General features: G+C 37.5%; 2 protein-coding genes across 2 annotated transcripts; one reads left to right on the top strand and one right to left on the bottom strand.

Annotated features, from left to right (window-relative positions):
* Positions 1-200: 200 nt before the first annotated feature.
* On the bottom strand, positions 201-4361 carry LOC103967602 (wall-associated receptor kinase-like 14). Its single transcript, XM_009380872.3, is given in 5 exon segments — positions 201-1576; positions 1874-1966; positions 3105-3661; positions 3663-3910; positions 4068-4361. Coding segments are annotated over 4 exon segments (2139 nt in total). The 5' UTR covers positions 3863-3910; positions 4068-4361; the 3' UTR covers positions 201-287.
* Positions 4362-22183: 17822 nt separating this feature from the next.
* On the top strand, positions 22184-24106 carry LOC103965184. Its single transcript, XM_009378199.3, has 5 exons — positions 22184-22344; positions 22433-22485; positions 23301-23480; positions 23588-23668; positions 23770-24106. The coding sequence occupies exons 1-5, from the start codon at positions 22288-22290 to the stop codon at positions 23936-23938; spliced, it is 540 nt and encodes a 179-aa protein (XP_009376474.2). The 5' UTR covers positions 22184-22287; the 3' UTR covers positions 23939-24106.
* The last annotated feature ends 2335 nt before the right edge of the window (positions 24107-26441 follow it).

Here is a 26441-nt window from a genome sequence, read left to right as displayed (position 1 = left end):
TTTGAACTCATGCCGTCATGCAAAAGCTCAAAATCTTTCCGTGTTAAAGGATCACTTGCAATTTCAATTAAGTTTTAGATTAATTACTAATTTGATATAATTTTGTTTTTAATTAGTTGCTCTGGTGCTGTGGTTGAATTTTAGTGGGATGCATACAAAAGAGAGCACCTTGTAAGGAATATGTAGGGAGGCAGCAAAAAGATAGAAGAAATTGTAAAATATAATAGTCAGAGTTTGCAACTTGTTTCTTCTTCTTTTTCTCGTTCGTTGATTTTTGTTTTATGACGTCACTTAACTACATTGCCCAATAAGCTGTTTGTTGAAGGTGAACTCTGTTCACTCAACCAAGGATCATGTACAGACACTGGGGAGCTATCCTTGTCCTCTTCCATGGAAGCTAGAGAACTATCCACCCTCAGTGAAACTATTGATCTCTGGCTTCGTATACCGGCCTTCTTCGCCATCACGCCTCTCGACGATTTCTCACTTCCATTATACGGTGATGAACATGACGACGCCACTGATGATCCCATGCATATGTTCTCCTCCATTGTTGCCCACCCGCTGCGCCGGACGTACTCTAGTTCTTCTGCCACCTCTGTCATAGAAGGCCTCATGTCACTGTGAAAAGCAAGGCATCGAAATGCAAGCTCAGCCACCTTGTTAACAGAATAAAGAGTCCATGCGTCCCTATTTGGCTCCAGAAAGGGATCAACTATCTCGTCCAAGCTTCCCTTCCCAATCCTATCGATTGCAAGTGCAGCCAAGTTGACATCAGATTGAGGTCGAGCGAAATCAACCACCTTCATCGCGGTTATAATCTCTACTAATACTACCCCGAAGCTGTAAACATCACTTCTATCGGAGAGGTGGAAGTTTTGATGGTATTGAGGATCCACATAGCCCGGAGTCCCTTGTGGAGCCGTTGATACGTATGACGATTCTGTCATCCCAAGTCTAGAAAGGCCAAAATCCGCTACCTTTGACTTGTAGTTGTAATCCAGGAGTATATTGTTGGATTTGATATCTCTGTGATAAATTGGTGGATTCATTTCAGAATGGAGATAAGCTATAGCATTCGCAGTTTCAGAGGCGATGGTGAGCCTTATGGTCCACGGAAGTCCTTGGCCCCTCTCTCGTTGAAGATGTTCAGATAATGTTCCATTAGGCATATATTCATAGACGAGGATCTGTTCACCTCCCTCTATGCAGCAACCTAGGAGGCGCACCAGATTCGGGTGGCTCACAGAGGAAAGGAGCTTGATCTCATTCATGACTTGATCAATGCCATTGGTGTCTCGACGGTTGATCTTCTTTATGGCAACCCACTCATCGTTGTGGAGTTTTCCTGCATAAACTGTACCAAAAGCCCCCGTTCCCAGCCTTTGTTTTTCAGCAAAGCAATTAGTGGCTCTCTCTATTTCTTTATAGGGATATAATGGAACACTAGAGTTGCCTGCTGCTTCGCTTAGAAGGCGCCTTGCACTCATTTGGTTTCTCAAGCAAGTTGAACGATGTCGAACAAAGTAACAGATGAAAAATAGACCGGCCATTATGAAAGCTCCAGCAATAACCCCTAAGACAAAAACCAATGCCGCGCAAGTATTTAGAGAAAACACAAGATAACCAAACATATGAAATTTTATGAAGTCCCGGTCATATTTGATCAATATATCAGTTAAGCAACAAGGCCATACGGCATTGTATCACCAGTGGAATTACAGTTCACGCTCTTATGTTTTTAAGAGTTATCATGTCTAAAAATGAGATGTGGAGAAAGAAGAAGCAGAAACAACTAAAGCGGGGAAAAAAAAATTAACATAGCTGAGCATATGATAAATTTTGAAACAAGTGTAAAAAGTAGAAAATTTACCTCCAATAAGAACACCAACTCTTGTTGTTCCCCCACAGCGACCAGACATATACTTTGAAGGATTGCACTTGGACGCTAGAGACACGGCAACCACTATAAAAACAATTAGAACAAAACGAGCCAGCTTGAGATTGTGATACCATGCACATTTCAGTTTCAGAATATCAATAGGTCAGGCAATTGGTAAAAGTTACAGATGCATTTCAATTCACATAGATAAAAATGGAATGGAAGCAGAATTCAAGGCTCGAGATCAGAGAGTAAATCACCTGCGAGTTCTCACTTCCTATGTATGGTATATTCCAACTATAACAGTTTGTACAGGTCATTGCAAGCTTTTATTTATTCAACAAGAACTCAGTACAAATCCAAGTTTGCTACATCCCCCGTGAGGAATTAAGATGCGAAATAGGAATTCAGTAGAACTTGTAAGTTTGAGAGACTATCAGCCTAATTAAACAACTTGTGCTATCAAGGTTTACGTTAGTTAATGTTATAACTTATCAGGTCCACAACATTCGGATAGCAAATAAGTTTACTACATGAACAGTTGCACCGGAAAAACTTGTGATGTAACTTTACAAGTCTTCTCCACCCCCCCCCCCCCAACTTGTATTGATCCAAGGTCCTAAATATAATACCTAGTAAAGGCATGTGCTTCACCTAATATCCTCTATAAACAAACAGGGGAAATTGCACAAAGGCTTTGACTTTCGGTGAATTCCTTCGTTGGGATAGCGACCATTCGACTCAAAACAATAAGAAAACATTAGAATAGTGCAGATTCATTTCAACAATGCTCAAATTATGCTCAAAATACTCAGATATATTCATAAACAATTTAAGCCTCCAGCTTTCGGCCTATCGACATTGCCACGACCAATTCAAATCCAGTGTGGCTGCCTGCAAAGTCCTCTAATGAATAATTGAGTGTAACAAAATCAAACTAATTGACATTCTGTCTCTACACATTACCAAAATTAATTGCAAATTAGACCCTAATATAGTAATGCAAGCCAATTTTATTTAATTTAACCCCATTTTTCCCTAATTAATTGACCTTTTGGTTATCTCGCTAAACAAATCCATAGAAAAACATAAATAGTGACGTGGCAGCACATCATTGGCCAAGTCCAAAATCCCCACCGAAACGGAATTGTCTACTTTTCCACTGCTCGTCAAAGACGATGACTAAAAGTTTACAAAGACTAAAAATAGCGCGTTGACTAACCTCTCCGGCAGCCCGACCCGTGATTGAAGCCGTCGCCGTCGAACCCATCGACGCAGCTGCATCGGTACCCGCCCGGCTTCCTCTCGCCGAGCTTTACCCGAGTACACGTGGCATTCGGATGGCATTGGCAGGGTCCCTCGACCCACCATCCCAACTCCACCGTTTCGAACTCCAGCGAGAGCGGCGACTCCCCATCCGACCGAAACGAAATCGATCCGAACAAGTTCTTGCACCCGGTCCGAGTCAAGTCCTCGAATCGCATAACTTCTGACTGGTTGTGCGGCTGAGACAGGCAGCTGATGTTATCGGCGCTGGACTTGCAGCTCTCTAAATTGAACTGCTTCCGAACGAAATCGGCCGGAATGAGGCAGCCATTTTGCGGCGCCGAGCAATTCTGGAGGAGGAGGCTGTTGTTCCAAGTCGGGCCGAAGTTCGGGCCGAAGAGTCCAAACACGGATTCGAACCGACGGTTGCAACTTGCAGGGAGGTTCACGAAGATGGCGTTTGGGGTTACGTTTTGGACTCTGAATTTGCCGAGTGTGATCTCGTTAGTTTCAACAGTTCAATGGGATTTTGCAGCTGGGTGAGAATCCAAATGGGTAGCGAACCGTTTTGGCGGATTTTCCCGATCCGCACGTGAGCATGCGGGAGCTTGAGTTTTGAGCTTTGGCTATGGCGGATGTGGAGGTTGAAAGAATAAGGACGGTGACGACAGTGATCAAAGTCAGAGACTTTCGGTGGAGGATGTGGAGAATCATATCCAATTGAGTTCAGATTAAACTGGGTTTTCATCAGTCATCGACTTTCTGCAAATTCAAACATCAATTGGAGTGACAATTTGAATAAAAGAAATTGAAATTTTGAGATTCTGGGTTTTATTAAAGAAGAAGAAAGCTTGAGACTTGAGAAATTAAATATGGCAGATGGGAAGTCCATCTGCTTCAATAAATGCAAAATCTTTACCTCTCTGAGAGCTTCTTCTTCAATGGTGGTTGGATTAATTGATCTGCCTCTCCTGTATGATTAACTGATTTGATAAATAAAATTGCATGAAATTTAATGGACTCTGCTTCTTCTTAACTCAGCTATGTTGAATTTCTGAATTTGCAGCTGTCCGCAACTCCTAAAACGTAAAATACAGGTTGGGTTCTCCAATGCCTTCTGCCTCTTGATGTTTCTGCAACTATAGGAAACGTTGTATGACAGAAAAAGACCTTGAAGAGAATGGGAAATTACTGATATGGGACATGTTGCCAAATTATAAAGGGTTTGACTGACACAGAGGTTGTGTGCGGACAGCATATTAACACGCTCATATTTTTTTAATTTTTTAATTAAAAAATTGTTTGATTTGATGAAGGTGGGGAGGTGGGGGTCTAAGTATTGTGTTTGTGTTCCCACAGCTTCATCTTCCACTATATTATTCCATATGCTTTTTCCTTTGAAAAATTATCAAACACAAAGCAAAAACAAAAATGCATATGCATTTGGCATGTGCATATTTTTAGTTTGGTAGGATCATATGGACAACACGTTTGGATGATTTATACTGCCACATGAGAATGCATCATCCAAAAAAAGCATACCAACCTACCAAAAACTGGTCTTCTCATGTTTGTCTGGCATACAAAATAAGATCGATGAGGTTTACATGGATGAAATGCTCGTAAACATATATATTCAATGTATTTTGTTATGAAGAAAGACGAATAGGCGATGGAGGAGATGAAATCTCCTTAGATATTGAAGAAAGTAGAGAGTGTTAAGGGGAGCAATGAAGTTATAATAAACAAATTTGATTAATCATTCTAGTGAAAATTTCTTCACAATGCAACCCCGATTAACATGTTCTTTACCATTTATCGCACTTTGTAAGAAACGGGTGTGCGAATGGTTTAATGCAAATTATTGATCTCTGGGATACAAGGAAGCTCAACTTATAAGTATATTTTGAGGGTCCGTTTGGTAGGTTGGATAGGGTTAGGCCTTAGCAACAAGATTAGATTGATAGAGACTTGTAAAATATGACTTGTAACTCATGTATAAGGATATGTTAGATAACCCACTTTGTAGTGGATTTATAACTCATCTTGTTCATTTATATTCATCTCACATTTTAGCACAACAAACAATCAGACTGAACTCAAGTCCATTCTAATTAATCGATCACAATATATCTCGCCGGAGGGTTTTGAAGAGCTTCTAGATCAATGTCTTTAAAACCCATGCAGAATACGTGTGATCAAAATCTTCCCCGTTGTTGTTGCTGTAGATGAGTTTGACCGTGTCAAATGGTCGTTTTCGAAAACGAAACAAGGTAACTAGTATAATGCAAAATACGTACAATGTCAAAAGATTGGTTTTTTTTTTGTTGCATTTTCCACAAACGCCTGCCGTGAAGGATAAGGAGGTCCAATTGTTTGACGATAATACCCATAATGGCCGAAATTGTTGACCATCGAGCCCCACACTCCAAAACGATCACGAGAGGGGCGTCTAGATGATTTAGGATCTATGAGTGGATGTATGATGCTTTATCTAGGTTTTGGAGGAGGATTATAATAAGAAAAACTAATGAAAAGGGTTTGAAAATTTTGAATTTTAATGATAAGGACAAAATAAAAGATAAAGTGAATAGTAACATGATTGACTTTTTAGTGTAAAAATGTGGTTTTTCGTTAAAGTGAATAATACCGTAGGCTTTTCGTTAAAACTCTCATTATAATAAGGACTACACTAATTGTGAATAGGAGTCATTTGCCACAATAAAACAGATTTCTAACTACCACCACAAATTGACATCATGCATGAGATCTCGTATTTGGTTTTAATCATTATATCACTAAACATAATGATTTGCCACCGCAAAGTGTGCACAATGATTTGCCACCACAAGTGTGAGAAATTAGCCACCACATATGTGGCAAGTTTACCACATTACCCAAATTATCGGAGCGGATATCAACAAAAGTAGCGTATGTTAGAGAAATTTCAAAGTGTAGTAATAGTACATTATCCTCAAATAACAAGCGAAAATGAGAAAAGAATACGCATGTACATAACGAACATACTACACTCTTTCTCTAACAGCGTGCCTTCTCCCAATGGTTTGCATAGTGTAGATTGGCACAGAGGATGTCACAGCTTGAATAGGGGTCAACCGCCCAGCCAATCGGGCGAGGACAGTTGCCTTCTCTACAGCTCCTCCCCCCGGGGTCTGGAGGGCCTCGACTTTTTTCCAAAATTAGAGTTCGACCGCGGCCCTTTTTTTTCCGCATCAAGGTTCAACGAATGAATGGGGCTATGATTGTACCCGGATAGATGTTGGAACCCCCAGTCCCACATCGGACAGAGGGAGAAGAGAAGAGTGCTTTAAATAGAAATACCCCTCTCTAACTAACATCTAACATCGAGGCCTTTTGTGATAAAACCCCACACCTGAGGATTGTGCAGGTGGTTAAGTGGGGACAGTATCGGTGTTGTTGGAGTGGGCCCTCGGCCCGTCGACCTGAAAATTCTACATGGTATCAGAGCCAAGAGGCGGGCCCGTACTGCCACGTGATTGGGTGGGTCCCCGTTGGCCCCGCGTGATTGTCCACGTAGGCCAAAGATGCCACGTGTTTGGGTGGGTCCCCATTGGCCCCACGTGATTGGGTGAGTCCTGACATGGCTCTACGTGGTTGCCGATGTGTGGAAATTCACGTGTGACCCATAAGTGGGGTCTCACGTGCGGGGGAGTGTTGGAACCCCCAGTCCCACATCGGACAGAGGGAGAAGAGAATAGTGCTTTAAATAGAAATACCCCTCTCTAACTAACATCGAGGCCTTTTGTGATAAAACTCCACACCTGAGGATTGTGCAGGTGGTTAAGTGGTGACAGTATCGGTGTTGTTGGAGTGGGCCCTCAGCCCGTCGACCTGAAAATTCTACAAAAGAAAATACGGTCTTGCTCAATTTTCCTTTTCTTATTGAAAGTAGCAAGCCACTCCACTACTAGTACAGATAAAAGAAAAACCCTAACCTCCTTTCTAGAGTGTCACCAACCTCTCGATCCGCCCTGAAACCTTTCTCTACAAAGTTCGTGTTGGAGCTAGATGCAACACTGGACTACGTACATTCCTATTTCTCAAGGTTTTCATTGATTTATGGATTTTTGGCTGTGATTTACATTCCTAGACTTTATCATACTTTCTGACCAATTCACCACCAGAACTCACCCTCCATGTTCACTGCCCCATCCTCTAGATCTCAGCGGTTGCCTTCTTACCAGAACCGATTCACCTTGATACCCCTCCCATAATTGGAATACCAACTCCTCGTAAGAATCCAATACCTCCAACTTGAGAAATAATATTTCTTATTTCGTGTGGACCCTATTTTTGTTTAGTTTCCTTAATGAGCAGTAAACACATGAATCTCAACTTATTTTTTTAATTTCCGTCATGGATTAGTAAACATGTCATAAAAATATTTTACATGTAAAATGTTTACTACGTCATTAACTATATTCCTTATATATCATATATGCATTGCAAGGTATGGATATAATATTATTGCTTGTGAGAATCTGATGCAAAAAAATGTTAATCTGCATGGCAAGTGGCAATCGTGAGGCGTGATTGGAGAGAGTATGACTTCAGAAATTTGTTCTGAGACTGAGAGTGATCCTGCAGACTGATATCTGATCATCTAGTCTGTAAACATTATTTTGTTTCTATCCATTTTAAAAAAGTGGCAATTTAATTAGGAGAAAATTGTTACTTAGTACTACGGTCCAGTGGTGTTTTTCTTTACTTATAAATGAAGTCTTAGGTTTGATTCTTGCGCAAAGGTGAATTTGAACCATATTATTATGGCTAGCTCAGTGTGAAGCTTAGCCCATTCTCCCATTCATTAGTGTAGATAATATAGTCTTGTAGAAAAATTAGGAGGAAGTCCTTAGGAATCACAATGAACAAACCGCTTGTAATTGGTTTGAACAGCACATAGTATGAAAAGTCTTATATTTGATTCTCACGCAAGGGTGAATTTGAACCACATTATTATGGCTAGCTCAGTGTGAAGCTTAGCCCATTCTTCTATTCATTAGTGTAGATAATATCATTTGCTAGAAAAATTAGGAGGAAGTCCTTAGGAATCACAATGAACAAACCGCTTGTAATTGGTTTGAACAGCACATAGTATTGTGTATGAATGTGGGATGTATATTGTACGAATGTGGGATGTCTATTTCAAATATGCGTAGGGCACTTTATCCCACTAGTATAGGGATGAAGGGTCGAAAGCAAACTTCTCGCATAAATAGTGTTTTCACGGAGAATACCTTTCCGGAAAATACTTTTTGGTGTCAGATTTGGGTTGAAAATAAAAATAAACGATGAGGTGATCCTGAATGGCGCTTTTGCCACGACCAAAGATTTTTGGCATTTTATCGATGTTTAGTAGGTCAAGATGAATTTTAAGTTCTATGGATCGTTTTGGAAATTTTGTAATTTCTCATTTTATTTACCTTTCACATATAGACTATTTAAACATTTTTAGGGTTAATAGAAAATCGAGAGTTTCTCCTAAACGTTTGGAGCACTAGAACCCTTCAAGGGTGATTATTCGTAATCCGTTTACTATATTGTATCATACACCAGCGAAGCATCAATCGCATCGCCAAATGAGGATCCTCTTTGGATTCTCTTTGTGAGGATTCCGAGAATCAAAAGAGAATGCTTTGAATGATATGTTTATTCTTCTCAGGAAGAGATATAATATACAATCTTAAGCCTAATCAAATAGGGAAGAATAATTACAGGAGATTACAAAGAGATTTCTCCCAAATTACACAGGATCCATCCTAAACTAGGAAATCCTAAATTATAGGAAACTATACAAGTCAACAGAATCCTCCAATCACATATGTTCATCGTACATTATGCAGTCAGTTTTCGTCAAGTATTATTTATATTTAATTTTAAATAAAAAATTTACAATGATTTCTGGTCGCACAATATATGATGAACGGATGTAATTGGATGATGCTCGAGATCCTCACAAAGAGAATCCGAAGAGGATCCTCATTCCACATCGGCATACCACTCTCACTCGATTCAGTTAAAAATAGTGTCTCTTAATTAATTTAGGCCTAATCAAAATAGCAACTTTTATTTTAACCTAACGTTTATGTGATTCGATTTCAATCCTAACTTTGTATTTATTTCTTATTTGTATGACTATTTTGCCCTTAATAATAAATATAAAATTAAATGGTAAAGAAAATTAGAACTTAATTAACTGCAATTCGTAATTTTTTTACTTGAACGTTAATTTCTTTTTACAAAACATAGCATTAAACTTATCCAAAAACTAAATAATGGTTAATACAATGAAGAGAAATATATGCTAATAAGGAGATTTTCTCAAAAGTAGAACTCTCTATGAACTCTCTGCCACCATATGTTTTTTGCACAATTTCCGTGCCAATATTATAAATCATTGTGCCAAAAACATGAGATGGCAGAGATGTTAGAGTGGGAGAGTCTAGGGCTGGGTTTGGTAGGCAAACTGTGCCAAATTCCTTGTGCCACCTGCCAGCCACATATACATAATTACCGAAAATCAGTTATCGTTAGCCAACCGTCTTCTTGTGGTTGCCAAAAATCGGTTCAACCAAAATTATTGGCTGGTTTGGTTGGTAAATCGCACAATCGGTGGTTTCCACTTCTTCCTCTCTATCTTCCAGTTCCAAGGGCTCATTTTGATTTTCAGATTGGGGTGCTTGTTCGGTTGCATTGTGTGGTTCATTTTGGGTTAATCCATGTTGTGCATTAGCAGTTGTTTGGCTAGACTCCATCGTTCTAAACATAAGCAACGCATATACATTCAAAATCATATATATATATATATATATATGTATGTATGTATTATGTATGTATGTGTGTATATAGTATCAGTAATCATCATGTTATCAATTTTGTTAACAATATTTTCTATATTTATTATGGCATGAATCATATACATATACATATATTTTTTAAACCCTAAAACTAAGGAGTCCACAGTCAAGCATGTAAAAAATACCTAAAATATCTAAATAGAATATATATATATATATATATTGGTAGCTATGGCATGCCGCCGGCATACAAAATCAATTACCAAAGTCATGTCATTAATTGTTGGTTTGGTAAAATGCCAACCGATTATGAAAAAATGCCAAAACTATATCATACCATTATGAGCCGATCGGTATGGTTCGGTCAGGTAAATCGGTTTATGGTAAAATTTTTCACCCCTAAAAGAGTCTATGGAGAGTCTCACTTTGATAGAGTCTATCTCTACAATAAATTAGACATATGTGGAGGGTAAACATGGTATAAAAAGAAATGAGAAATCATGACCTAATCAAAGAAGGAAAGTTTGCATAGTTGTAATTTTGATCAAAAGGTTTAATTTATAAACAAAATAAAAAATTTAGATTTTTCCTAAAATACATTGATACATCTGGGTGTATATCAACTTTTCTATAAAAAAAAATTATAAGAATAATACTTGCATCTCCCTTGTAAGGGGGATGCACATATCTTTACATTTGTGAATATCTTGAGCATATAAACTCAATGATCGGAACGTTCAATTTACTCATTATCTGTAGGATTTATCCTATGGGAGAAATAAATATTATTCCACCCACATGAGGATATTAACCTCCTAATTATCTATGTGATAATTAGATGAAAATCAAGAGATATTCATATTAGAATATACTTGGGATTTTCATGGGCTTTTCAGTATTTGTACACTCTTCCCAAACACTATATAAGGAGGCATTGGGGAAGAGAGAAAACACAAGAAACACAAGCTTTTCCATAGTTCAAATATTCTAGTTAGGTCTTTAGAGCTATCACTTTCGGTTCTAGGTCTTGGGAGGCAAAAACCAAGGGGCAACTTGACATATCATAGCCAACCCGACGACCTGCAAGGTTCTAGACATGCATGAAGGATCAGAGCAGTTGTTCGTGTTTGTAGGAGTGTGTTGAGATTCAAGCTTCCGAATAAAAGATACACACGTCCTTTCGAATTTATTTATAGTCTTCCAACAATGGTATCAGAGCCACTCACACACTCCTCACATGAAAGCATGAGATATATATATATATATATATATATATATATATATATATATATATGAATATGCCATGAATGTTTGTCTTTAAAATTTTCGTTTTTGCCATGCTTATTTTTTCTGGTTTTAATGCTTGGGTTATGTTCTTTACATTCATATGAGATTATGTTTAAAATTTGGTAAAGAAAAATCAAGTGGGTAGAGAGATAATTGAAACCCTAGTTTCATAATAGCATGAAAAACAAATTTTTTCAAGGTTTTTACGACCCTTTTTTTCGTGAGGTTAGAGTTGTTTTCGGATTTCATCAAAGAACTTAATTGTAGATGGTAATCTGATCTTTCTAACGACATAAAATGCGCATAAAACGGATGCATATTCGCTAAGTTATGGCCTCTGTAAATAGGCCTCGCGAGAGTGAAAAATTTCAGATTTTTCGGAAGAAAATGATGAACAATGGTTCATCTCTTCCACTCTCAGCCTAAGTACATCACTAGGTTTTTGTGGATGTTAGCTACACTGTTGGATTCATCTCAAGGAGTTCAATCCAACGGAGGTCAAAAGAACGGCATCGAACCACCAGAAGGCTGACAATGTGTGTCACGCGTCATCCACGGCGAGTGGGTTCGCGCAATATTAAATTAATTATTTAAAATAATAATAACAATAATAATAATTTTGCACCGCCGCTTTGGGCGGCGCGTGGGCCATGTTTTTTTGACACAGCTAACAAGTGAATCATTATGGTTCACTTACCTACATGAGTGTATATTTAGGTTTGGTATTAGAGACGTTTTTAATTTACTAAAATTAAGGAAATGTTCTTAATTAACCTTTAAAAAATGTCTTAAGACATGCCAAGATTTTAGGAAAATCAAAAAGAGATAATATCGATCAAATGTGCTCATGTTGATTGAGCATTTTAAATTAGAAAGGAATATTCTTTAGGAGAATATTAAAAATAAAAAAAAAAAAAAAAGATTAGCTAATTAATAAAAAATAATCAAATTAGACTGGGGTTCACTAATGGTTACCTCTTATTTGATGTGATGTCTAGGAAAAATCTTTAAGGAGATACTTTGGGTGTCAAAGAGGTTCGGTTTTTAAAAGCTTCATGCTGCCACCCCTTCCAGATTTAACCTAGCCGCATTTACGGAGGCCCAAATGTCGAGCCCATTGTCTAAAAACGCTAATCGTTGTGCACTCAATTGGATGTTGCATGAAAAAATGGATATGCTTAAAACATAAGAATGTTTAAATTAGATTTATTTCGAAAATAATTAGAAAATAGGATCTTGACTCTTAGAATTGAATGGTAATTACGAACAACTTAGTGGATTTTTCAATTTCAACCTAGAAGAAAAAGTGAAATATTTTCTCATGAGTTTTTAAAATAAATAAATGTAAGAAGTATAATTAATAATGTCAAAATTATTTCACTCTTGTAGAAAGAAATGGTTGCCAAAAATGTTATTGATTTGACCAAAGGAGAAACGCTGGTTGGAACCAGCTATGATATTTGGCATAGGAAGATCCAATATCTTCTCAATGAACAAGAGCTCTTGGAACCTTTGGAAGCTTCGATGGATAAGCCTGATCTTGAGAAAGATAGAACCACTGTAGCTCAGCTTACGGCTAGAGTAAGGTCTTATGAATCTTGGTTCAAGAAAGATTAAAGTGTGTGCTTTATTATGTTAAGCAGCATGCATAATGATCTTATTGGTGAGTCTGAAGGGTACTCAACCACCACCAAGGAGATGTGGGACCAGCTGAAATTTTCTTTTGGTAGAACCTCAACTACTAAGCTGAGAAGTCTAGTGTTGAAGTTTAAGGTTTACAGGGTGAATCCTAAGCACTATGTATTTGAACATCTTAGGAAAATGTCCAGCATGATACGAGATTTGAAAGCTGCTGGGAGTATCCTCACTGATGAACAGTAAGTCCAAGTTGTGATTAGGTTCCTCCTAGACTAGTGGGATACCCTTAAATAAATCATGACACACGATGATCAGATTAAGAACTTTCATGATATCTCGAGTCATGTTGAACCGGAAGGTAAGCGCTTAGTAGCGACCTAAAGTACTGCCCTTTTAACTTAAGGTGGGTCTGAAAAGGGTAACTAGTTCAAGGGAAAGGGTAAGACCAAGTCTGAGAAAAATGATGCAAAGCTTGCTCCCATTCTAATAAGATCAAGGCCCACAGAGGTAAACGTGGCAAGAAAGACGAATCCAAGTCAATGTGCTTTAACTGTAAAAAGAAAGGACACTTCACTCGTAATTGCACGAAGCCAAATAGAAAGGTAATCCCTAACCCTAAATTTGTCATTATTTGTGTATGTTCGCATATACATGTTGCTCACACGTCCGACAATTGGATTGTAGACACAAAAGCAACCAAGCATGTGACGCGAGATAAAAGAGGGTTCGAAAATTATCAACGCTTTCCTAGCAAAGTCACACTGGGAGTACGTAGGTGAAGGAAGTGGTATAGAAGCTTTGGGAGTTGGTTCATATTGACTTCAACTAAGCATTGGGTGTCAATTACTTCTGCATGATGTCTTGCACACCCCTGGAATGCAATTTAATTTACTTTCAGTTACTGCACTTTTATACGAAGGATATTGTTTTGGATCAAGTTGAAATTGGATATGGTTCAATAAAGAATGATTTTGTTTGCGTGGATTTGATTGATTCTTGTTCTTATACTTCTTTAGTAAATGTTATTAAACATATTAATTCTGAAACATGGCATGCTAGACTAGGGCATATAGGCAAGATAGAATGACAAGGTTAGTTAAAGAAAGCTTGTTGGGGTCACTTACTAATGTCAATATGCGTGTATGTAATCCTTGTTTAGCTGGCAAAACAGTTAGAAAACCTTTTGGAAAGGCTGTTCAAGCTACTCAACCGTTAAAGTTAATTCACTCTAACATTTATGGACCAATGAGTGTGAAGGCCCGTCATGGCGCCCTTATTTTCTGACTTTGATTGATGATTACACACGATATGGTTATGTGTACTCGATCGCTCATCTCTATGAAGCTTTAGATTGTTTCAAATGCTTTGTAACTAAGGTTGAGAATCAAAAAGGGAATACTATAAAAGCTCTTCACACTGATTGTGGACGCGAGTACTTGTCTGACCAATTCAAGGTTTTTTGTGAAAGTAAGGGGATACGCAGACAACTTTTTGTTCCTTACACGCCACAACAAAATGGTGTTGCTAAAAGGAGAAACAGAACTTTATTAGACATGGTCAGGTTTATGATGGTGCATGCAAATCTCCCCATATTTTTCTGGGGTGATGCATTATTGACTACAACGTATATACTTAACTGTGTGCCTTTAAAGACGGTTCTCTTAACCCCATACGAACTTTGGAATAATGCAAAACCCAATCTGGGTAATTTGCGTCCTTGGGGCTATGTTGGATTTGTTCACAATCACAAATAAGTTTAGAAAGTTGGGTCCTAGAGCAAGTAAACATATCTTTATAAGATATTGTGAAAACTCGAAAGGTTATATGATGTATGGTGAACATCCAGATGGAGAGAGAACTGAGATTGATTCACATGATATGGAATTCATAGAGAATGACTTCCCAAAACTTGGCGATACTATCAAAAACATTGATCTCTATGAATTGGAAAAAGATGAAGAACTCGTAACATCTTTAAGTGAATGAGGGGAACTAATTTCCAATCTGATGGTCATTGAATATAATGTAGGATGACTTGATCCGAGTGAGAGTGCACAACCCAGTGGGAGTAATGTATCCATAAACACTCAAGAGAATACGCCCAATGATGGGAGCTGTACCCTTTGAAATTCAAGGTCACACAGTTCGAAGAAGCAAGAGATGCCACTTTCCCAAACGTCGTTTTGAGGTTGATGGGGAGGCCTACATTTGCATACCTTCAGAGAAAGACGAACCTTCTTCTTACAAAGAAGCATTGTCTTCAACAGCCGAAGAAAATTGGATAATTGCAATGGAGGAAGAGATGAGCTCTCTGGACAAAAATACTATTTGGGAGTTAGTTAACCTTTAGCCTGGGTGTAAAACCATTGGAAACAAGTGGGTTTTAAAAATCAAACGCAAGGCGGATGGTTCAATTGACAAATATAAGGCATACCTTGTGGCGAAAGGATACTCAGCAATTGGGTGTAAACTATAAAGAAACATTCTCCCCTATGGTGAGGTTTGCCTCTATTCGCCTCATTTTAGCTATTGTTGCTCAACTAGATTTGGAACTTTACCATATGGATGTTAAGACAACATTTCTCAATGGAGAACTAGACGAAGAGATATACATGGATCAACCTCTAGGCTTCGAGGCCAAGGGACAAGAGCACAAAGTTTGCCACCTAAAACGTTCCATATATGGCCTTAAGCAAGCGTCTAGACAGTCGAACATTAGATTCCATAATTCAATCACTTAATTTGGTTTTGAGATGATTAAAGAAGACCACTGTATGTATCTTAAGAAATCTGGAAAAAGTATTCTCATACTTTCTTTGTATGTTTACGACATTCTAATAGTGGGAAATGACAAAACCTCCACAGAAACCACGAAAGCGTGGTTGTCATCCCATTTTGAGATGACATATATGGGTAAAGCACATTATGTGATTGGAGTTAAGATCACAAGAGATCGCTCAAGGAAACTTCTAAGTTTGGCTCAAGAGACTTACATTAAGAAGGTACTTGAACGATTTAAGATGGAGAACTCCAAACTCATAGACACTCCTATGGAAGAAGGCGCGATATTGTCCTTAGAACAGTGTCTAAAGACTAAGAAAGAGAAAAAACAAATGGCAAACGTCCCCTATGCCTCTGCAGTGGTAAGTTGCTATCAAAGTAATCCTAGACAAGCTCACTGGCAAGTCGTCAAAAGGATTATGAAATACTTCCAAGGAACAAAAGATTTAGCCCTATGTTACCAAGAAGGGGATCTAAGTTGAGAGGATATAGTGATGCAAACTAGGCAAGCAACAGAGATAAACACAAGTCCACCTCAGGTTATGCTTTTGTCCTTGGAGGTGGAATTGTTTCTTGGTGTAGCAAGAAGCAAACTTGGATTGCTCTGTCCATAATGAAGTCAGAATATGTTGCCCTTAGATCAATTGTTCAAGAAGTTGTTTGGCTTAGGAGGTTTCCACGACATATGGGAGTTACGGCTTATGCTCAAGAAGTTGTTCTTGTCTACTGTGATAGTACTTCAACTTTAGCATACACTAAAAATCCTAAGTATCATGGCAAATCTAAGCACATAGATACACAATATTATTTCTTTAGGAACAAGGTTACCAAGGGTGAAGTAGTGTTGAAACATATCTCGACCAATAATATGCTCACTCATCCCATGGCTAAACCCATAATTAAAAGCTCGTTTTTGACTCATGTAAAGAATTTGGGTTTATGTAGGGTTTAATGTGTTTTTCTTTGTATTTGACATTATTATTGAATAAATAGGCATTGAAGTTTTTCATTTCATATTTATTTATTTTTGAAATGATTATTTACACATCTTTATGAGTGTCACCAAGCTAGAACCGGTTTTTCACACGAACGATTCACCTTGGTGTTGAGATAACGAGTAGGATCAGACATTTGTGTCCTCAACGCATTGGACTGAGAGACCGGACACGTGTATGTTGAACGTACCAATATGCACAAGGTAAACATCGCCTTAGAAATGTCTAAGATGAGACTTAACAGAAGTCGAACATGAGATTTGTTTCATGCTGAAGCTTGTAAAGCCAGATATGAGTATCTACTATCTAGGTGGGTGCCAATGGACATGTGACACACTCATTAAAATGAGGATACACCATAACTTGTGCTATAACCGATTGATAGTGGGAATGATGAATTGATCCCTACTTCAATCATTGTGTGAACCACAAGGAATCTATACAATTCCACCCTTATGCCCTTTGAACTAAAGTCTATGATAGAAAGATGAGGTTTAATGATCGCTACTTTAGCACGTTTATCTAAGACAGTCAAGTTAGCTACTGTCCCAAGAGGCATGTCTGGGCAAGTAGTTAAATCAAATTAGACTGACATGAGAGTTTAAGGAAGACAGTTCAAAGAAAACACCAAGTCATGTGATTCATTAGCTGTGCGGTGTCTTTTGATATTTGTTATCAAACATAAGACATGGATACATGATACTTGTGAGACATGACATTTTTTTTTTTAATTTCATAATGAGGGATAAAGAATGTCAAGTTTGGTGTGTGACGAACAGTCTAAGGCATAAAGCGATGAACTTCCGAGTGATGCACTGCTGTTAGTTTAGTGATAGCTTAATGGTAGTGCTCCTGGTTATGTACGTTCTTTCTAGCAAGTTCGCGTGTTCCATTTCCTATATGAAGAGATAGACTAGAATGGATGTGAACTAAGTGTGTTGATTGAGACTATGCCACACCCTATGTGTGTGAGTGGGATGTGTAGGATTTATCTTATGGGATAAATAAATGTCAAAGGATATTCCACCCACATGAGGATATTAACCTCCTAATTATCTATGTGATAATTAGATGAAAATCAAGAGATATTCATATTAGAATATACTTAGGATTTTCATGGGTTTTCAGTCTTTGTATATTCTTCCCAACCACTATATAAGGAGGCTTTGGGGAAGAGAGACAACACAAGAAACACAAGCTTTTCCACAGTTCAAATATTCTAGTTAGGACTTTAGAGCTATCACTTTCAGCTCTAGGTCTTGGGAGGCGAAAGCCAAGGGGCAACTTGACATACCGTAACCAATCCGACGACCTGCGAGGTTCTAGACGTGCACAGAGGGTCAGAGCAGTTGTTTGTGTTTGTAGGAGTGTGTTGAGATTCAAGCTTCCACATAAAAGGTACACATGTCCTTTCGAATTTATTTATAGTCTTCCAACATCATCATTTGAAGATCGCACCAAATATCATTCGAATCGAAAAATCATTGACACATCCAAACGCACCAAATAAATGAATGGTTCATCATGAATGTGTTACTTGGTACCTACACCGTTGATTCACCCTATACATTTCAATGACTAAATGATCTCCGATTCAAATGATATTTTGTGGAGCTGAACTTCAAATGAAGATAAAAAATTGAACGATTCCGATTATAAAATTTGTAGCATGGGTATACATTATTTGCATAGAGGGAATAAGCTCATTCCTTCAAGTAAGGAATGTAAGTACTATCCAAATAAATAAATAAATAAAACTTAATGTAAACAATTACAGCGACATCTGTATACCCACTCCCTAATCAAAATACCAGCTAGTCAACCGCATATATATATATGGGGGTCTCGGGTGCCAAATCCATTAGCAATAATAAAGAAGTAGATATTACCAAAGTAAATATTACCAAACAGCCGTTGGAGCTGGTTCAACGACTTCTTCAAAACGTTAGTTCCCTTGTTTACGTACTACAACTTTGTGTGTACCTCTCTTGGCTGGGACTTAACGTCGTTTTCAATCAGTTGTCAAATTACAAATAAAAATATGGTTCAAAGACAGATAATCTGCTTAATAGATAAAGCTGTATTCTTTGATCGTTGGAGTGAAGTCGGTGCCAAAGCACTAGTGCATGCCAGAAAACTACACGTTAATTAATCATCGCTAATACAAAATTAAGAACTGTTTCACCGAGGTAAGATAATATTTATATCAGGTATGGATGGGAATGGTGTAATTTGCATGACGAGTATCGACATCGCCGTACGTGTAAAACAGACGGGCTTATGCAATTTGCATGATCAGATTTAACTTGGTTGACAATTGTGGGCGCATACTGTTTAGGAAATACAAAGTGGAAATTATAATCTGATTCAACCAATTTTAATCATATTGCGTGTTAAACACTACAAAACATGTGGGATAATGTTTCTTTTTTCGGTGTTTCAGTTGATATGGCCAGAAAGTATGGAGACGAGCTGAGCAAAGCCGAATATCATAGTGTTTTAAGTTTTGTTTATTTGAATTTTATCGAGCTTTGACTTAGCTTGGTTTATTTCTTTAACGACTCCAACTTGATACAAGTTCGAGCTAATCTACTTATATAATGGGATGAGATTTTTTATTAGCACCCCATATATAATTAAATACGTATACTCCACTCTTTTTCAGTGTTTCAATTGATATGGCCAAAAATAATAAACGAGCTGAGCAAAACTGATAGGATTAAAAACACACCACAAAGTAGCACACAAATGTCCTATTAATTTTCCTTATTAACAATAAGATTGGTCAATTGTAGCATATGAAAATAAGGGTCTTTCCCGCAGAAGATTATTTTATCTAACTACTTAAAATGTCACAAAAACTGGACTGTTGTCCCTACTGACCAGCCACCGAAAAATAATTATTAGACTAACTTACACTTATCTAAAGTCTACGAAATTTTATATGTAGATACTAGACACACAGAGCTACACTCACACAAATTTTTGGGATTTTTGAAGTTGATTTGATATTTAAATTAAATCAAACAAAAACAGGACAAAAACAGATTTTAAGTAGTTCGCAAATTAAGAAAAACGAGTTAGGGGAATTGCTATCCATCACCAAATAATCATGCAAACATGTTATGTTTCATTCAAATTCCTTCTATTTCCGGATGAAGATGCTCAAGTTGGCTCAATGTTAGAACTTAACCTATTACTCGTTTTTATGTAGTATGTTAAGAGAATGGCGTTTTCAACTTAACTTAGTCCCTAACATGCAATCTAGAATGGCATGTTCATAGATTTAACAAGTAGAAATCATTAAGAACAAAAAGAGTTTGAGTCATCACAAGGTATCGTAAGTACTGGCGTTGTCTTACTTATCCTAGAAATTGGTTCACATGTTAATCGCAATTAACAAGTACTACTCTAGAACATATGTAGGTCCTCATTCGACAAGGGCAGGCACACATATATTCATAGCATTAGAATCCAAGATATGCTTACTAAGTATGCATCCATAGAAAACACATAAAGAATTCATCAATGAGACAAGTAGTGAATCAATTTTCATCCGTTCATAAAAGTAATTCAAACGAAATGTCATAACAAACTTGCAATCATATTCAGGGCTTCAAACAGCCCCTAACTACTAAAAATTTAGTTACACAATCCTTAAGTTAAAACAAAAGATAGACATCAGTTTGAGAAAATAGAATCGAAAGAAATCGACTGAGGCTTCCCTTTTACTTCCTTCCCCAACGCTACTTTTAAACCAATTCTTGCTGCATCATTTTCTTCTCCTTAACTCACCGACTAATAGCCATCTAGTGATGATAATAACTGAGAGGAAATGGTAAAACAATTGTAACTCCTTGGGTAGCCTTTATGCCAATTACTACCTCTTAATCCTCATCTTTAATTCCATTTCCTCTGATATTTGAATAGGTGTCAGCTGGTTTGTTCTTAATTGCATCAGTTTTGGCTGCTAGATTTATTAGATTTATTGCTTTCAATGTTTTCTTGTCAGTTACAAACTGCTCAGCCTCTTGAGAACCTTTTAGTGTTAAAATGACCATAACTTCTTCTAGAAAAATGATATTAGTAATCCGTGAAATGCTCCACAAAATAGACATCCGTAGATTTCCAAGCATATATGGCTCATTCTCTAATTCATTCTGAGCTGTCCACAACTTGCTTCCAAAGTCAGCTGACCTGCACAGGCAGTTTTGACGAATTTATTATTTAAAATCCCACTTGTGCTATTTTTCTTTTCTTTGCTTGACAAATCCTACAAAACACAAAAACAAAGTAAATAACTCAAAAATATAAGAACTAACTAAGAAAAGACAAGTGAATTTGATATAAAATATATATAAATATAAGCTTATCAAAAACCGAATATCGTAGTGTTAAAGTTTTGTTTATTTGAATTTTATCGTGCTTTGATTTAGCTTGATTTATTTCTTTAACGAGTCCAGCTTGACACAAGTTGAAGCTAATCCACTTATATAATGATGAGTTTTTTATTAGCAATCCACATTTAATTAAAGACACTCCACTCTTTTTCGGTGTTCAATTGATATGGCCAAAAAAATAGACTGAGCTAAGCAAAGCCGAATATCATAATGTTTAAGTTGTTTATTTGAATTTTATGGAGCTTTGACTTAGTGTTTTTATTTCTTTAACGAGTCCAGCTTGATACAAGTTCAAGCTAATCCACTTATATGATGGGGTGAGTTTTTAAGTTAGCAGCCCACATATTATTAGAATACTCCACATAAAAATTAATTATTCAATAATTATATACCATAATATGAAATTACCTTTAAGTACATAAGATTTTTTTTTTTAAATGAAAAATATTTTTCTAAATACATTCCAAATTATTTTCAACATTTATTCTAAGATTCCTCTTTCCCATTGTAGAACAAAACTCGGTGACACAAAGTACAAAAAAGGATCATATAATTTACGTAACATAAAACTATACAAAGCTCGTAAAGATAGTAAACCTATCGTAATCCCTAAGAGGAAATAAAATTCGATTCAAAGAGGAGAATTTAACTTGAGACCTCTTTCAACATTTCAAGTGAAAATACAACTAGATGGGTAGCTAGTTGGTCAAAACCTATAGAATTTAGAGAATTTGACAATTGTGTTGATCTCACATTTACTGACTTCTAAAATTGCATTTAAACAGCATTTAAGACCCACTCCTCGTTTTAGAAGTGTGGTTTCTATGGTGGCCGTATAGGGGTTCAAAAATTATTTTTGTTTTATGCTAATTACCTTCATATTAAGAAATTGGTTACTAGAACATATATACTCATCTGGCACCCTTGTAATTGGTTGTTTAAGGTGATGAAACTATATCGCTCCAATTAAAAAAAGACCCACCCCCTTTATTATCACAATAATTTTGGGCCAGTGTTGTTTAGCCCATAAGAGTCAAGCCCAAGGCCCAGCCCAATACTAACTCGAATTCGATTACCTACTCATCCATGACCCGAAAGTTGCACAACCAGCATCGTCTTCTTCGAGTAGGTTAAGGTCTTAAACCATAAACCCTAGACGCTCCTGAAATTCTCCCGACACAAAGAGGGGTTGGAATCCGATGTCGAACGGAGAAGATTACGACTCGGACGCGCCGGAGGAGCTCACGGCCGATCAGGTAATTTCTTTGGGGAAAATTGAAAGTTCATGTTTTATTTCCGGCCATAAAGTTCTGAACTTTGTTCGTACGTTGTTAATGGTTACAGGGAGTACAACAAGACCAAGAACTTAACAAGCTCCAGAAAGAGCACAAAGCCAGGTGGGTTCACCTTGCTCTATTTGCTAAACAATGTTTTGATTTTTTAAGGTTTCGGTTTGTTGCTTTATAAATGTTGGAAATTAAATTCATTGGATTGAGCTGGACTGTGTTCTTATGAAAATGATAAACTTGTGCTGCGTGGCTTGATTTTAAAAGACGAAAAGCCCGAAAAATTTCGGAAATTCGGAATTCTGTTTGGGATTCTTTGTAGTGTTCTCTCAATTCTCTCTAGTCAGAGCACATACGAAATTATGTTTCTTTTTCTTATGCTTCTTGATAAAGTGATAGGCTTGAAATCGTGTTATTAAATGGAATAGATAAATGAATTCGCGGGATCACATCGAAGTTCTGTGGTTGAATTCCTATCTGATAGTTTTTTTTCCCGTGTTTATATGTTTCTAAGGCTGGAAGAAGTTTGACGCTTTGTGTTGTCTGGTATATTACCTGGCAATGTACTGAAAAAACTGCTTTCTGCAATATCGAATGATGAATGTATTTATATGTGATCAACTGCGACCAACCGCAGTAACCTCATGGAGTGATTGAGGAGTTGTTTGAAGGTTGGTGCAAGCCTGAAAATGTTCTAACACAGATGTTATGTAGACAAGTTTTGTACCTGTGATATGAGTAATAAAAAGTTTAGTCAATAAGTGTTACTGGTCATCGATTTTCTTTCTTTTTCTCTGTTTTTTGGGTCGAAGCACCCATTTGTGAAACATTTGTAGATAAAAACTTGGTGTAGATTACGGTATCCACATTTTGCATTACTTGCCTAAGAAATAAATTTTAACGGAAAATGATATTACTTTATATAGGGTGGTTCGTGAAGCAAAAGAACGTCGTAGACAATGGGCCCAAAAGAAAACACCCAAGAAAACTCCAAAGCCGTCTGTAAGTGTTCAAGATGCCTCTGAACCTGAAGCAAACCAAGAATCTTTGGGTAATGGAGGGATGCTTCCAAGCAACATCGTTGAGCTGCTTGCAGCTCGTGAGAAGTATGACCCCTCTCTCTCTCTCTGCCTCGCTTTCTCTCTTCTCTTTGTATGTAGATGCTGATCTTTAGTTACGAGATTGTAACCAAATGACCACATTCCATGTGCAGGCAAAAGTTCCTCTCGGACTCTGAGGATGAGAAGACTGACTCAAAGTCCACTAAGAAGAAGAAAAAGCTAAAAAGCTCAGGGTGAGTGACCTCTTCTATAATGACAGCGAAAGATTACGTTTAATGCCACTCCGTTATGAATGAAATGCGATCCTTCTTATAAGCGAAAATGTGAATTGCAGGGTGGATACTATCATATTGAAGGAGACACCTGCCCCTCAATGCTTACAGAATTCCTTAGCGTTCTTGGAGAAAAGGAGAATGCAGGTACCTAGATCATCTGCAGTGTTGAACAACTCCAACCAAGCATTACGCCTCCTCTCTTCTTCGGGCTTGTTAAGTAAAAAGTGACAAACTAAAATGTCAGCATTTTTGGCCCCCCGACGAGGACATGCCTACGAATTATGAACAAATGGGGACGGATCAATTCCCACGGGATTTAACCGTCGAACTTTTAGATTCTGCAGTTGTGTTGTATTACACATTGTTCTTCATCATATTTAACATATTTTTCTTTCATTTTTGTTTCATTGATAAAAGAAAGCGTTTTTTTTTTTTTTTTTTTTATCTTGTGGCCCGGACCTTCCTTTATCTTTTGAAAATTTTGTCCATTAATTTAATAATTTTAAAAGAAATCTAAAGTTCGAATCCCATCACCCTTCTTAAAAAAAAGAAAAAAAAAAAGGTTGAAATATATGACAACCCGTCCCAAATTTTACATTTTTATTAATTTTAGAAGCCTGAATTTATGAAAATGCCCTAGAGGCAAAGACTTTGACTTTCATTGATCATCGATTAGAGTGACATATGACTTATTCTTTTAGCATATCCTCGTAGTACTTGTCACTACGAACGCATAGGCGAAAGTCGTTTGCAAGTCCGAATTATAACGATATAATTACGGATGTTTGAAGTTGGTTATTTAAAGGTAGTTAAATTATTTGAACTCCCACCTTGTGGGAAGACTAACTAATCAGCCTTAAGTAAAGAGGAAAAGGGACCAATCAAATTAAAAGAAGTGGAGGACCAGTGAGAAATCAGAAAAAAATAAAAAATAAAAATAAAAAATAAAAATTAAAAAATAAAAATAAAAAATAAAAATAAAAATAAAAATAAAAAGGAAAAAGCTGGGAGCTTTTCCCGTGAGTTTTCGTCCGTACACCTCCATGACCACCTATCTTCCAAGGCCGATTCCAGCCAACTCCGATGGAGTTTTTCGACGCCACCACTACCATCTTGAAGCTCTCATTCCCTTCTACAAAACTCACCCAAGAACTACCTTGATTAACCATGGTATGTGGCGGTTGGAGGCCACGAAAGTTGACGAAAATCAATAGTGCTCCGGCCACTCTTTTCGATTTTCCGGCAAATTGGCAAAGCAATGGCCGATGCCACCACTTGGGCTTTGTAGCCCATCATCCCAGGAGCAAAACCCAACCAACTTTGACCCCGTTGGACCACCATAGACGACGAATCGACGTTGGGAAGTTTTAGGCACCCGCCGGCTTTGTGGATAAAATTGACCATCTTCCGTCCACTTTTGGACTTCGTGGCAGGGACGATAAATCGTGATGTCTCGATGTGCGTGCAAGATAATCATAGCGTGGACTCCAGGTGAGTGAGCCTTTTTCTTTCATAGGCATATAATTGATAGTTCCATAAGCACTTCTATAGTGATCTATGCTTGTTACCTACAATTAATCATTTCGAACTACGAATGGCTTGATCCCTATTTAGGGTACGTAAGCAGTCTAACAAGACGTTAGATGCAGCAGCCATATAATAAATGAGATTAAATAATTGAGACAATAGTCTTGTTTAGTGAATTGAGCAATGTGAGGGACATTGGTGGGAAGTGTGAGATTTAGCTTTATGATTTGGTGATTAATGTTGATCTTAAATCAATGCGTGAAGAATCAAGAAATTGAAGTAAGGAAAGGTAAGTGATGATAGTTAATGTAATTAGGGTCTAATTGGGCTTAGCACTGATGATTACTCTCAAAAGTAAATAGTTAGGGAGTAGGGTGTTATTGATTGTACATGTTACGCCGTATTATATATTTTGGGAATATCATGAAATGTTTGGGTTTAGATTGCATCATGGAATATTCATATGGATATTACCTGAACCTAACTACTGTGAATGCTTTGAAGTGCTATATGACGCCGCGGACGTCCAGGTAAGCTTCAGGTGAGTACATGTTGATGTTAGCGATGGTGAGTATGATTGTGTTGAGATATATTATAGCTCATAAACCTGCACCCCGGTGTTAGTGCTCACACCCGTGGCCAGGGCACAGTCCTTCACGTGATGTTCATCTCCTGCACCTTACGCTCACCTTGGATCCAAGGTAGGTGCCCAGTCCTGTCGTACAGACCACTTTAGATGGTTCCGACTCGTAGGTGACCCGCGATTATTCGCATAGTCTTCACATAATCGTAGCACTTGAGCGTATTTATTTACACCCAGTCCTATCGTACAGACCACTTTAGGTGGTTCCGACTCGTGTGCAGGTATACTTATTGAGCTATTGGCTAGCATGATTGATGAGATATGGATAAGTCGTACAGGTCATTATAGGTGACTCCGACTTATATGCTAGCCATGATTGATGAGATATGGATAAGTTGTACATGTCATATTAGATGACTCTGACTGATATATCATTTTGTATTGATTAAGTTCTTTTGGCCTACTTATTAATGCATGGTGGAGTTGATGGCAAACCGTGGTTTTGGTCATTTCTGAGTATGGTTTGGATATATGTATATATGTTGTATTGTCTTATGGAAAACGATACGGGTTTTACATTGATGGGCATTACTTTTAGAGAGGTAATAACTTTGGGAAGCT

The sequence above is a fragment of a genome, unplaced genomic scaffold, assembly GCF_019419815.1.
Source record: "Pyrus x bretschneideri cultivar Hongxiangsu unplaced genomic scaffold, Pyrus_bretschneideri_v1 Contig8, whole genome shotgun sequence".
Taxonomy (NCBI): Eukaryota; Viridiplantae; Streptophyta; class Magnoliopsida; order Rosales; family Rosaceae; genus Pyrus; species Pyrus x bretschneideri.
This window is presented reverse-complemented; position numbering and strand designations above follow the sequence as displayed.